The following is a 14,171-nucleotide window of genomic DNA, read 5'->3' as shown; positions in this document are numbered from 1 at the left end:
TGTGAAGCTTTTCGATCGCTTTGGTTCGCTTCGATTTTACATTATTAGTCCCATAATGCACCTGTCTACGATAGCCTCGCTCTCGTGAACGGTCTCTCTGGGTCCCCTGTGGTGGTACCTTTTTTCGAACCATGTGTTGCTACAAATGCTTCAGGAACAGAGTTTTCTAGGCAAAATTTGATAATAAACCTACGAAATTTTTCTTGAATTTGGCTGAAATATGCCTTGTTTGCGACGCGTTCTCCGTGTTTGATTAGAAATCTCTAACAAGCACGTTTAGGCTAGCGCATCGCGTAACTTGACCGGAGAGCGCGTCACAAGCAAGGCTTATTTCAGCAAAATGAGAGGAATTTCGTAGTTTATTATCAGAATTAAGCCTAACAAACTCTCTTTCTACCACACTTGTTGTTATGGTAAGGCGTCTTTGAGAAATGATATCGTGTGGGGTCAGCTAACTAGTCAGAGACTACGAAAATAACAATCTTCGAGACCGTGGCATTCTAAAATGGCAGTGATAATAGAAGTGATCTTCGGAAATCACATTTTTCATGTGCTAGTTGGAAAATTGTTTTGGGACTAAGGCCCCAAATCAAACGTTTATAATCGTCAAGAAATTGCTAAATTTTGTTGTCAAATTCTAGAGCCCAGTCCCCACCTCCCACAAGAAATCACATTTTTTCATGTGTTTTGTTGGAAAATTGTTTCATCGTCAAGAAATTGCTAAAATTTTGTCCGTTAAATTCTAGAGCCCAGTCCCCACCCTCCCCCCACCTCCCCACCGGACTGGGTCCATGAAAACAAAAATTAAATTTGATGAGCTCATGACTTGTCAGGCATGCAATGTTCAAAATATTGTTGGGAAAGATGTAAAGATTTAGTATTTATCCCTCGTTCTCTCTTGTTCAAGTTCAATATGACACATACAAAATAAAGCTAGATAAATCTTCACAGAGAATAAGTAATAAAAGTTTGATATTCCGTCATCAATCCCTTTCTTGAGCCGCCATATTTCAGTTGAATAAATACGATATTTACCTGCACACGTACGTGAGTAAACTTCAATTCGGGAGTAAATACCAAATGCGGTATTAAATAATTTTCTATATCAACACAGCATAATCACTCCACCAATAGGGCAGAGCTGTCTATAGAATTCTCAATCGATGCATTCTATTTTATTTCTACTGGCTAATATTCTATTTGATTATATTTGTACAGTTGCAGTGACGTTGAGATTTTGTAAAGGTGTGAGCCATATCACTCTCCCGATTCACTTTTTCTGGTCTTGCGTTGTGGTACACGGCGCCATGATTTTCCTCGTTTGCTTCGCGTTGCTTTTTGGATCATCTCTAGCTGAGAGAGTTGAGACAATAGATGAGCTTCAAGGTAATCTTTGCCATCTGCTTTTATACGTTTATTGAATTTTAGCTGAAGACAGCCAGCATACCAATATAGGAGATAAAAGCGACCTGTTTCTAGAATCAAATGACCTAAGATTTCCAAGCCTGTTTTTTTAACTCTTGCCCCAAGAGTGAGCAAACATTTTTGCACTCGATTTAAAACGGTGAGCCTGTGCTCGGTACTTCACTTTATTCTTTTAGAATTCTTCATTGTTTTTGGGAGTTAATTTATCTCGTCATCAATATTGAATATCGTAGTAAACGTTATATCTGTATTAAATAAATACAAATTAATTTAAGATATCTAAAAAGGCGTGAGAAAAGGGGAGCGAGTGTGAGCAAGGAATCTGGACTTGACCGAAAAACGGAGAATGGGAGTAAGCACAGGGAGCAAGGTCAGACTTGACCAAAAAACTGACACAAATTGTGATAAAAACTAGAATTTTCGTTTCATCAAAGTTTGATTATAAAAGGTCTTTTCTTGATTGTGGCTGTATTCTATTTATAAGGCGCCCCTATTTTGCGGTTCTGAAAGGAAATCAGAATTAATTATATTATGGGTGACGGAGTTGTTTGTAAAATTATTTATTGGCAAACTCTACGATGAAAATCCTTGGGTGGGTCAGATTTTATGACGAAGTTGGGCAATTTATTAAAAATTACAAAGTGCGTCGTCACGGCGTGTAAGACTCTACTTCAAATCGCATGATTTATGCTTTTTAGAGGCTATATTTAAGTTTGAGATCCCCATATCTGATGCCTGTGCCGAGGAAAATATCAAATCTAAAATCCGAAAATCGAGGAGAATAGTTTTCGAGAGTTTTACTCACAGTATTTACTAAAATCTAAGGACACAAAATTTCAATGCAGCTTGCATTTGTTGTTGGGTACAAAAAATGTCAATGCACGTGCGTGGCTGGATAAAGAAGTACAAAGGCTAAAGGCAGCCATGTAGACCGAGGCGTGTGCTGCACATGCTGACCACATCACCACACATTACCATAGCAACACACCTATTCTCAAGAGACGCAAGCGTGAAAAAGACCCCGATAATTTCCAGTATTATTTTCAGCGAGCTGTGCGTGGCGTAACCCCGTCTAAGACAGGGCTGGGATCCTGGTTATTGCCTCCCCATTAATGCGCGGGTACCTCAGGTTCCTTTGTGTTGTACAGTTCGCAAGATAGCGGTTCTGGGCCCTAAACCTCTATCTTCTGCCATAGGGTGTTTAAGCGCATGACTGGAAGTATGGTCTAGTTTTTCTCACTTTACCTGATATGGACGAGGTTCGATTCTCGGCCATTTCCTCGAATTTTTTTCACTGTTTACCAATTATAATTCCATATCCTTGCTCATTCTTGATTCCCTTTGCTCATCCCCGCTCTCAGTTTTTCGGTCAAGTCCATAATCCTTGCTCGCCATTGCCCCCCTTAAGTCCATATTCCTTGCTCGCCATCGCCCCCTTTAAGTTCATATTCCTTGCTCACCATTGCTCCCCTTAAGTCCATATTCCTTGCTCGCCATTGCCCCCCTTAAGTCCATATTCCTTGCTCGCCATTGCCCCCCTTAAGTCCATATTCCTTGCTCGCCATTGCCCCCCTTAAGTCCATATCCCTTGCTCGCCATTGCCCCCCTTAAGCCATATTCCTTGCTCGCCATTGCCCCCCTTAAGTCCATATTCCTTGCTCGCCATTGCCACCTTTAATTCCATATTACCGGAGAGCAATAAAGATTTCTAAGGGAATAGAATGTACCGAGCACAGGCAAACCATTTTAACTCGGGTACACTAAAAAAAAAACGAAAATTGCTTGCTCACCTTTGCTATAAAGATTTCTTTTTGTCTTTCTTATTGAAGGGTAAAAAACAACGTTGCTTGGAATTAATGTATTTTCTTTGTTCTTTTTTGAATCCCTTATTTCGTATAACCATTGTTTATTTATTTTATTAGAACTCTTTGAAAAGGAAACGTCAAGAAGCAAAAGAGGTGAGACAAATGAACTTTCACAACAACGCCAGTAATTCAATTCAAATAAACTACGCTAGTTCCCCCCCCCCCCCCACCTGCGCCTTTTTTATGCGGAATCTAAAGAAAGTCCAATCCGTTCATCACGTGACTTGGGATCGTGAACATTGAGAATAAGTTATTGTCTGGGGTTTGCCATTTTCATTTGGCAAGGTCGCTATAGGCTTCGGACATGGTGCTCGGTGCTATGGAAACCGATTTACCAATCGAAATGCAGAGGGAGTGCATGGAAAGCCTCACCCGGTCTGATATTTCTCCCCTTACTCATATATCCTACTTTCTCAACAAGTCAGTTTGTTAACGACATGTTCAGATTACAGGATCTGTCATCACGTTTGTTTTCAGGGGCATGCGCAGATGAGAACAGCTACTGTTCGTCATACAAAGCCTACTGTAAAGACAAGGATTACGTGGATTGGTTAAAACAGAACTGCAAAAAGACCTGTGACTTCTGTGTCAAACGTAAGTATACAGGCTTCTATTGCAGTCAGCAGTTATTTCTGTCAAGAGTTATTCCACAACTTTTAAACAACTTCAGGAATAGCTTTTAAACTACGAAAAAAATTAAATAATTTTCTGACCTTTAAAGTAATTCTTGGAGATCAGTCGCTAATGTCGAGCCCAGGTCTCTGATTTGACCGAAAACGCACCTACCCGAAACGACATTAGTTTGTCGTTGCGTCGGGTATCATTCGTCGTGCTGTCGGGTATCATTTGTCGTGCCTTCGGGTATCATTCGTCGTGCCTTCGGTTGTTCAGTGGTGCAGTACATTACCTCTGGTCCCTGCGTACTAGGGTTAGGTGTTGCACGCAGCGCAGTGCTCCCATTTACACCACGTCGTTTATCATGTTTGCTAATGCTGTACATACTGTTTGTTTTAGCATGTTTCGACAAACACACCAAATGCGCAGTATACAAGAACTTTTGCAAGGTACCTAAATACGAGGGTGCAATGCGACATTGGTGCAACAAATATTGCGAATTCTGTACAGGTAAGGCCAGTGTTATAGGAAGCTACAAACGGGGCAATAGTGGGCTCTATTGAGGTTTGGTCTTGTGTTGGTTGGTGCAGGTTATGTTATTGGTTTGACATTCATCTTTTATGTAAATACCTAGTCCCGACGACGACACAAGCACCCACGACGCTCCCACGCACAGAAAGACCTATTGACCCAGGTGAGATCAATTGAACCAGGTGTCCAAGCCGTAGATAGCGGGTGGGAGGGGGTGGGGTATTGGTTATTTCGAGGTGTACCCGCAAAGATGCCGTTTTATTTTCAAATGTAAACAATAACAAAGAAGTGGCTGATCGACTGATTTAGGCGTGACCAGTTTTGATAGGCACTATCACGCTTTTCCCCCTCAATTTCTGACCACCAGCCACTGAGTCTGATGACAAAATAGGACAATGATAATAATCGTGAAGATGGTGATGGGACCTCCATATCAAGGACACCCTTGATAGAAAAATCCGTTATATAGAGGTGTGTGTACGGTCAAGGCCTCCCGCGGGTAATTGTTTCAAAAATTCTTTAAATGTCCAATACACAACAAAATACCAGTGGTACAAGTGGTGGGGCAGTGTAATCCAGTGGTACGAGTGGTGAGGCAATGGCTTGTACAAGTGGTGTTTTACGAAATTAGATATTTAATAATCGACGAGGCGCGACGTACGTGCAAATGAAATCGCAGTTTTGGGGGATTAGTCGAAAATCTAAAAAAATGTAGCTGCAAACCACTCTATTTTGCGTATACTTTGAAAAATGTCCGCTATTAGATATAGAGGATGTCCACTTAATGGAGGTAAGGCTGCTATGTGATAATGATGGTGGTTTTCAGGAAGTGTAAAATGCGGAACCAAGGGCAAAGGAAACACGAGGATTGTTGGTGGAACTCGTGCCAAGAAGGGCGCTTGGCCGTGGCAGATCAGCATGAACTACGTCCATAACAAAGTCACCAAGACACCGCACATCTGCGGGGGGTCAGTCGTGGCCCCTGAGTGGATAGTGACCGCCGCTCACTGCTTCGCGTATAGTAAAGACGCCAAGGACTACACTATAGCGGTCGGTGAGTTAAGCAAGCGGTATATGCCGCTGCCTCTCTCTGCTTCGCGTATAGTAAAGACGCCAAGGACTACACTATAGACGTCGGTGAGTTAAGCACGCGGTATATGCCGCTGCCACCCCGTATCGGTTGATACAAGATAAAAAGATAAGTTCTAGAGAACGTGGGTGCAGGTTTAACTCCGTTGGTGTATCGTACTATGCCGCCGCCAAATTACTCTTTTCTGACCCCGGAAATAAAATTGTTGGCAATTCAGGTTGGATAATAATTTCATTCCTTATGCTTGAATGATCTTTTCCCCCTAAGAGGCAAAGGCAAACCCAAAAGAGTTCCCTCCATAGTACTATTAAATCCTTATTCTTATGAAGTAATGCTGTCATTTAATGGAATTAAGGCGAGCATGATCTTAATGCCACGGACGGCTACGAGCAGCGACCCGACGTCGAGCGCATCATCCTTCACCCGAAGTACGCGCCCCACAACAACCACGACTACGACGTAGCACTCATTAAGCTTGCGTCTCCACTTCAATACAACGACCGCGTAAGGCCCGTATGCCTCCCTTCACTTAAAGAAGACCTAGAAGAGAATACACAATGCTACATCAGCGGATGGGGCCACCTTCAGGAGGCTGGGCACGGGCCTTGGGTACTGCACCAGGTTAGTAGTTGATAGGGGACGACTTGGAGACAGAGTATAGTGACGTCACTTCCGGGTTTTTTGTCCGTACATGGTTCTTTGGTACTACACCAGGTTAGTAGTTGATAGGGGACGATTTGGGGACAGCGTATAGTGACGTCAAAGGTTTCCAGTGCGCTCGTCCCAGGCTCTTTTAGACCATTTAGAAGAACGACAGCCATTGATTGATTTGGTTTTTTTTGTCGATGTTTTGTTCAAATTACTTTGAAAAATGCATCGTCATAGCATTTTCAAAGTCCATAATATAACCCTTGATATCTACTGTTTAATACCCAGGCTGCTGTCCCGTTGGTATCACGTGACACCTGTCAAAAAGCCTACAATGACCTGCACTACAAAGTCTCATCACGCATGCGTTGTGCTGGCTATGGCGCCGGCGGAATCGACGCATGTCAAGGAGACAGTGGGGGACCGCTGGTCTGTAAAGAGGGTGATGTCTGGTACCTAATGGGCGCAATCAGTTGGGGAGTGGGATGCGCGCGCGGGGGTAGATATGGTGTGTACGCTGATATGATGGATCTGAAATACTGGGTTCAGTCGACAATCCATCAGGGATAGTTCTTCCTAAGTCGTCAAAACGACCTTATTTGGAAGTAAAAATTAACTCGCGGGTCAGAAAAAAAAATAAAATAAAAACTACATATAAAGAATTGCTAGTCGCCTTTATTACATTTGATACACATTTGATTTGTATGGAATCGCATTAAATTTAAGTCTCTGATTCAAACAGCGGGTCTTCGCTTTCCTGACAAATTCTCAGCGGACTTGGCAAAAGGGTCATATAAAGCGAACCCAAACCATGTATACCCTTCTCCTTTTCTTGTGCTGAAAATGACTTTGCTTCCCCCAAGTTGAAACGCCACTCCTAAATGCGCCCTTCGTTTGGAGTAATAAGTGTCAGACTAGTTATCTGCCCAGGATTGCTTTTTGCCGGATCCAAATGCAACATAGACGAGTATTCCCGCCAAGCTCAGCACAGCGGTCAGCCAGAACACCAACCGCCATTCCTCCAGCGTCTAAGAAAGAGAGAAAAAACGAGTCGCATTCAGTGAATAATGCATGCTCTGGGACCTAGGGCGGGCTCGCCTTCCTGACGGCATTGTGGCCGAACAAAAATAGCAGGGGTGGATCGAGGAGTACCAATAGGAGGAGGGGGAGGATGAAACATTTTTGTTTTATTGTTTCAAAATGTGTGAGGGAGGAAGGTAGTGAAACAGCTCTTGAAACAACCCCATGTATTTTTATACCCCAAAACTGTCGAACAGTCATCAAACACTCAACCTGCAGTCTCGTGCTCCACTGATCTGCTCTCGAATTCTCCCAAACAAAAATATCTTGGTTTTTATAACCTTAAATCTTGAGTCTACCTGCTCCATTTAAGTTTTGTTGAATTTTTCTAGCTGTTTGTTTGTCGGGCCTATTTTTGGCGTTTTACCCACCCCATGTACGGTTAGGACTCCAACCACTCCGGGTGCCAAGAAACCTGACAGGGACCCCATAGTGTTGGAAAATCCCATTAGTAGTCCGGCGTACTTCGGAGAGAGATCGATCAAGTTCGGGCCAACTCCGGCAGCAATGAGTCCAAACGAACCGATCCCGAGCGTTAAAAGTGCGAGTGACAGGAAGGGCTTGGATTCGTAACCAACGGCAACGACGAAACACGAGCTTGCAGCGAGTCCTATGTTAAGAGACATTAATGGATTAGTTATTTAACACTTTTTTATGCAAGCGATGCATCGGATGTTAATGAAATGTAAGAGGTATAGAGGTCGGCCCGGTAGAGCCAAACACTCAATTTTATGGCGCTTGATGAGTGACAAAATAACCAAAAAATACGTCTATTGACTTTCCTAGCTATTGGTACAAACACCAGTTAGGGCGGGGGGCATAAGGGGGTGCGAAAACCGCACAGAAAAACGCACAGAAACCGCACAGACAAAGTAAAAAAAAAAGCAAAACTGTCAAAATAAGTCAATAACCGTAAACCGTGCAGCCTAGGGAAACCCCAATACCGCGGAATAAAATACGGAAAATCAAAAAAACGCGCCAGAATTAAGGCAAAACCGCATCGCCACAAACATTTAAGCCCCCTGCAGTTAGGGGGGTCTTTGTCGGCATGACATATCGCCCGAACAAGGGAATACGTCAAAACCCCTGGATTGTGCTATTTTTTTCCCAACAAACTTTTAGCTAGTTTTTTCCCAACAAATTCTTTTCCCAACTGGCTGCTGTGGTATATTCCTTTTCTTGATATACAAATGTACACTATTATCGGCCATTGCGGTACCGTAGCCATTCATGTCTCTGAAATCCAACCAAATCACGCACCTGCGCACTGGAATATTTTCCTGATAGCGCCAGTACTGAGAACCCCCCTCGCCCTGAGTCTGTCCGCGTACATGCCGCTGACCGGTGACACTATTGTCATCAGTACAAACGGCAAAGCGCTCACAAAGCCGGTCTGCAAAAAATGAAACCAAATATCAAATTTGTTTCAAATGTGAATTGAGCTTGGTGGCGTCTTTATTCTCGGGAAAGACAATGTACACGCTAAAATGATTATATACGTGTATTTGTTTTACGCGCCGGCGTTATCTTGGACGAGAACTTACCTCGGATAAACTGAAGTGTAGGACTTGCTTCATAAAGAGGGGGATGCAGATTAGCATGGAGTAGAAGCACCAATCCGAGATGAACATGGTAAAGTTAGCCGCCCATACAGGCGTGGAACAAAGTATTGAGGCCCACGGGACCACGCTTTTCTGGAACAAGGAGAACGCGGTCATTTGTCACGTTAACAAGGGAATAAGGAATTATTTTACCACCTTTACCATGCCACATAATATCATGGTTTCATCATCATTATCATAACCGAATATAAGATTTCTATTCAAATTTCATTCACCTACTGGCTTGCGTGGGAGGGGAATGGGGGGTTACCTGTCATGATATTGGTAACCTATTGTAACATAATTATTATCGTCAGATTATTACAAAAGCAATTGCAACTAACCGTGGCTTCGTCGATGTTCCAGGGTACTCCTATGAATTCTATCTCTGCTTGAGTGATGGTGGGGTGGTCCTGAGGAGTCTCGTACATGAAGTACTGCCATGCAATGAACCATAATACCCCAAGCGAGCCTGATATACATCAAATCGATAAATAAGCTCCCCTTACGACTTGCCACTTCTCCCGTACATTGTACTGACATGCAATTAACCATAAAATGAATAGCCTGGTATACACATGCGATGAATTTAGTAATGGCCTAGCACTAAAAAAAGTGAAAGCCCCCACTTGAAAGGAGTGAGTCTTTATTTTTCTACATTCTCACATTAGAACACGGGTCATCTTAACCTTTAATACCCACAAATGTTTTAGTCGCAGTTATTTTTCTGCAATTGGCAAGCTGTTAAATGAGAGACCCGGTATGCACAATATAGAACAGTGAGACTGAGCAGATGTGCAGCAATTCATTGCGGTTGTCCTATGACTCATTTGGTATAACATTATTTCCAACATAGTCGCCAGCTGGTCCTTGCGCTATGGCAAAATTACTGTAAGTTTGCTTACGCGAGAGCGCTGGATAGAACTCTCCTTCTTATTGTCTTGATGTGGTTTTTTAAAGGAGATGATCTTGAAAAAAAAAAAAACCTACCAATGAAGTAGAATGCTAATGGCCATCCCTTCGGAGAATCACACAGGAGTCCCGTGACAGGCATGGTGACAATTGTCCCTACTAGGGTGCCTAAATGACCGAGAAATATCATAAAATGGGTTTGTCTTCTCATCAGATAGCGGTGATAATCCGTTAGATAAGATAAAAGTAGACTAGATAAAATGTGTTTTTTGTTAACGTGCAGGGAGTAAAAATACTTCAGAACAATATCAAAATTAGTATTAAATCATAAAATGCCGTGTTGCACTGTCAGTTTTTATTACTTTCCTAATAACGTACAGCCCTACTCGTCATCAAAGTTTAAGTGCAACTTTTTTAGGCGTGGCGCCTGGACGAGGCGATAATTCAAGGGAGGAGGAGCCTATTGGGGTAGGCGCTTACTTGAGGGAGGCGCTTATCAATATTTTTCTATTTCCCCGAGGCGCTTATTCGAAGGAGGTGCTAATTTAGGGGGAAGCGTATATTTCAGCAATTACGGTACGCAACATCCAGTACTACAGCTCACAAAAGACGCGCCAAAGCCTTGTATTTAGTGTTGCTCTGTGCTCAAACAAGTCTGATTACCTGACCCGGCGATAGTAAGCAGAGAGGCACGCTCGAATATCGGCGACCACGTGGCCCAAATACAGTGATGCGCAGATGCGATAAGTCCCTAAAAATCACATAACCATGAATAAAATGGACACACCACCTTTAGATACAAGTGGCGCACAAAGAGGGAATTTCTCTAGACTTACCAATGAAAGACCTTGCGCGATTCTGAGACAAATGAACACGATGAAGCTTTGTTTGACGATCGGAGGGGTTACCAGGGCTAGGACTGAAGCCACGAGAATACCAAAGCCGAAAATTGGCTTTCCTCCGATCTTTAAGACCGCCCAGCCAGCAGGGATCTGAAGCACGGCATAGCCATAATAGAACGAGCCAAGCACTAGACCTGAGGGTTTAACAATATTGATTATTGTCTTTGGGCAAAGACCCGTAAGGGCGCGTTTTTTGCAAAGAAAACATATTCCAGAATTGATGAATTACCTTGCATCTCTGAACTCCATGCAAACTCTGGCGGCTGTAGGGCATAAAAAATATTCAGTCAACCATTTAATCTCGGAGGAGGTGATTTTGTTGTTCTAAATGGTGGATACGGTGATTATTATTATGGGTGATGATGGTGATGATGGTGATGATGATGATGATGATGATGATGATGGTGATGAAGATGGTGATGGTGATGAAGATGGTGATGGTGATGATGACTGTGATGGTGTTGGTGATGGTGATGGTGATGGTGATGGTGATGGTGATGGTGATGGTGATGGTGATGGTGATGGTGATGATGATGATGATGATGATGATGATGATGATGATGATGGTGATTATGATTGTGATGGTGATGATGATGATGGTGATGATGATGATAATGGTGATGATGATGGTGATGGTGATGGTGATGACGATGGTGATGATGATGGCGATGGCGGTGGCGATGGCGATGGCAATGGCGATGGCGATGGCGATGGCGATGGCGATGGCGATGGCGATGGCGATGGCGATGGCGATGGCGATGGCGATGGCGATGGCGATGGCGATGGCGATGGCGATGGCGATGGCGATGGCGATGGCGATGGCGATGGCGATGGCGATGGCGATGGCGATGGCGATGGCGATGGCGATGGCGATGGCGATGGCGATGGCGATGGCGATGGCGATGGCGATGGCGATGGCGATGGCGATGGCGATGGCGATGGCGATGGCGATGGCGATGGCGATGGCGATGGCGATGGCGATGGTGATGGTGATGGTGATGGTGATGGTGATGGTGATGGTGATGATGATGATGATGATGATGATGATGATGGTGATTATGATGGTGATGGTGATGATGATGATGGTGATGATGATGATAATGGTGATGATGATGGTGATGGTGATGGTGATGGTGATGACGATGGTGATGATGATGGCGATGGCGGTGGCGATGGCGATGGCGATGGCGATGGCGATGGCGATGGCGATGGCGATGGCGATGGCGATGGCGATGAAAAGGCTAATGGCGATGGCGATGGCGATGGCGAATGGTGATTCTAGTGTCGATGTCTTTTATGTAGCTTGATAGACGTGGTGGTTTTAGTGTTTCTGTTTTATTCTTGGTGGTGTTTATTGTGCAATTGTGGTTCAATTGTGGCAGAGGGCTCTTTTCTCTGTATTTCGCTGTGCTGGCCTTTGCAAAGGTGGTGTCAGTGATGATAGTATTTATGAAGTGGTTTGTTGCTGTTGGTGATGGTTTTTCTACGCTCCTCTGGTGAGAAGATATAACGTAGCTCACCTTGACAGTTTTCTTGCCATTGATGAGTACCGTGCTGTTTGATACCATGGCAACGATTGCGACGCTGAGACAGGTTCTAACAGCGTACATCTGGAAGAGCCCCGTGAAACACAGCCCCACCAGGATATAGCGCTTGGGCACACTTGGTAACTAGAACAGAATTGAAAGGATATATATTTGTTATACATTAACAAAGATTACTTTCTGATTTTTCTCAAGCTAGAAAATAAGATTCTTTGCAAGCAAAAAGCTTTTTGATTAATTTAAAACCCTTTCAACCGCCGAGTGCGAGATCAAAAAACCACAACTTGACAGATCTGGCAGAAAGTCACAGATCTGACAAAAAGTCAGATCGTCTAAAGTCGTTTAAAAAACCTAGATGCCTTTTTACATATTCCGCTTATATCTCTAACTGCTTTCTCTGGGTCTATAAAATAAATATAATATCACGTAAACTGTGGTATCTCACACATGGTCTCTCACATCAAGCCTACAAAGCTGTTCTTTCAATACTTCCTTTTTTTTCCTAGCGGAACGGTTTGGGGTGGATACCGTTTTTTCTCTTGTTCCATTCCTTCCCCTTGCCCCTAAAGATACCCTGATTAATAACCGCGGATTAAGCTGAAATTCGACTGTGTGGATTACCGAATCTTGTGTTTTTTCTTCGCGACCATCTTGTCGTGAGAGCAGTAAAGTGTCCTGACTTTGGTGTAGAGAGTCTTCCTCTTTCATCAAATAAACGTGAGCTCCCGGATGACTTCTTTTCTCCTTATTATAATGATAATTGAGTTGAGCATAGAAACAGCCTATAATGTTAATGATGAAAAAATGAATATGATGACATGGATGAGCTGAATAAAGTTAAAGAGGATTTCATGAATGGTGATAAAGGTGATTATTTCCTTATATTATGGAAAATATGGGGCGGGAACGTGCACCCAGTGGCCCTGTGATGATAATGATTATGATGATCATGATGACGACGACGACGACGATGATGAAGATGATGATGATGATGACAACGCCGATGTCGAACAAAAAAGGAGGACGAAAATTTGACGATATTAATGACGACGACGATGATGCCGATGATGAAAATGATGGCTATGATGAAGAAGAACATTATGATGATGATTATCATAGTATGAGCTACTGTTACGCTATCATAAGAAATATAATCACCATATAAACCAAATGACTAACCAACTATCGTTCTCTCAGTTTAAAGGAAAATATATATATTTTGACAGGTATTATTCATCCAGCAAAATCTTATAAACAAAATAAACCAATGCATCAACTGACGTTAATCTCGGGTTAAAATTTCAATCTACCAAAAACAAGTGTAACAAAAATTAATAGAAGAGTGACATATTTTCGTAGAATAATCTGTTCATACCTTTTATATTGCCAATGATAGCTATCTCAGTCCAATTAAATCCAGTCCTCGGATCTTTTGTCCATTCTTCTTTGTTCTATCTTAGTGATACCCGTTTGAGTTTTTTGTGGAAGATTATATTTCGCTGCACTCCAAAGATACCCTTGTCACCTCTTTCATTTGTTATTTTACGAGCAATCAAATTCAAAATTGTTCTTGAATACAAACTGGTTCCCAAGCAACTCATCAATCATTAAAATGCAGGTTATCTAGGCTGACATGACTAAATGCGTGCGCAAATCCTAATAGCACAACCGCTGGCAAATGAATGTATTTTGAATTCTAGTTGGAATCAATGTAGTTCATCCTACCAACTATTTAACTATAAAAACTTTTCAGGCGAAAAGCTCATCTCCCTTTTTCATTTTAAGTCTCTGTAAAACGTTTTGATTATTATTTTTAATATAAAGGTATCAGCACGATGGCTACTAAACTCTTTTAAGATTAAAATGATTAAAATGTCTCTAGGCAAATCTCGTTTTGAAATTTTAACCTAATAGTATATCGCTTTCATGCTTCAAATTACGTACCTTCTCAGCGTTAA

General features: G+C 42.6%; 2 protein-coding genes across 4 annotated transcripts; one reads left to right on the top strand and one right to left on the bottom strand.

Annotated features, from left to right (window-relative positions):
• The first annotated feature begins 1,241 nt into the window (after positions 1 to 1,241).
• On the top strand, positions 1,242 to 6,836 carry LOC5502645 (testisin). The gene is made up of 8 exons (XM_001623753.3): positions 1,242 to 1,386; positions 3,348 to 3,383; positions 3,768 to 3,884; positions 4,305 to 4,415; positions 4,540 to 4,599; positions 5,263 to 5,490; positions 5,882 to 6,147; positions 6,463 to 6,836. Exons 1-8 carry the CDS (start codon positions 1,308 to 1,310, stop codon positions 6,742 to 6,744), a joined length of 1,179 nt encoding a protein of 392 aa, XP_001623803.3. The 5' UTR covers positions 1,242 to 1,307; the 3' UTR covers positions 6,745 to 6,836.
• Positions 6,830 to 13,940, bottom strand: LOC5502634 (vesicular glutamate transporter 1). Of its 3 annotated transcripts, none has more exons than XM_001623762.3 (12): positions 13,589 to 13,940; positions 12,835 to 12,957; positions 12,190 to 12,339; positions 10,899 to 10,932; positions 10,604 to 10,803; positions 10,431 to 10,518; positions 9,846 to 9,935; positions 9,200 to 9,327; positions 8,799 to 8,948; positions 8,515 to 8,647; positions 7,626 to 7,864; positions 6,830 to 7,202 (listed from the first exon to the last, which is right to left on the bottom strand). In XM_001623762.3, the coding sequence occupies exons 2-12, from the start codon at positions 12,919 to 12,921 to the stop codon at positions 7,089 to 7,091; spliced, it is 1,413 nt and encodes a 470-aa protein (XP_001623812.2). In that variant the 5' UTR covers positions 12,922 to 12,957; positions 13,589 to 13,940; the 3' UTR covers positions 6,830 to 7,088. The 3 variants fall into 3 exon arrangements, with proteins under 3 accessions (XP_001623812.2, XP_032226805.1, XP_048585068.1); XM_032370914.2 differs by having other exon boundaries at positions 12,835 to 12,995; positions 13,589 to 13,938; XM_048729111.1 differs by lacking the exon at positions 12,835 to 12,957.
• Between the last annotated feature and the right edge of the window lie 231 nt (positions 13,941 to 14,171).

This window comes from Nematostella vectensis, chromosome 6 (genome assembly GCF_932526225.1).
Source record: "Nematostella vectensis chromosome 6, jaNemVect1.1, whole genome shotgun sequence".
NCBI lineage: Eukaryota > Metazoa > Cnidaria > Anthozoa > Actiniaria > Edwardsiidae > Nematostella > Nematostella vectensis.
This window is presented reverse-complemented; position numbering and strand designations above follow the sequence as displayed.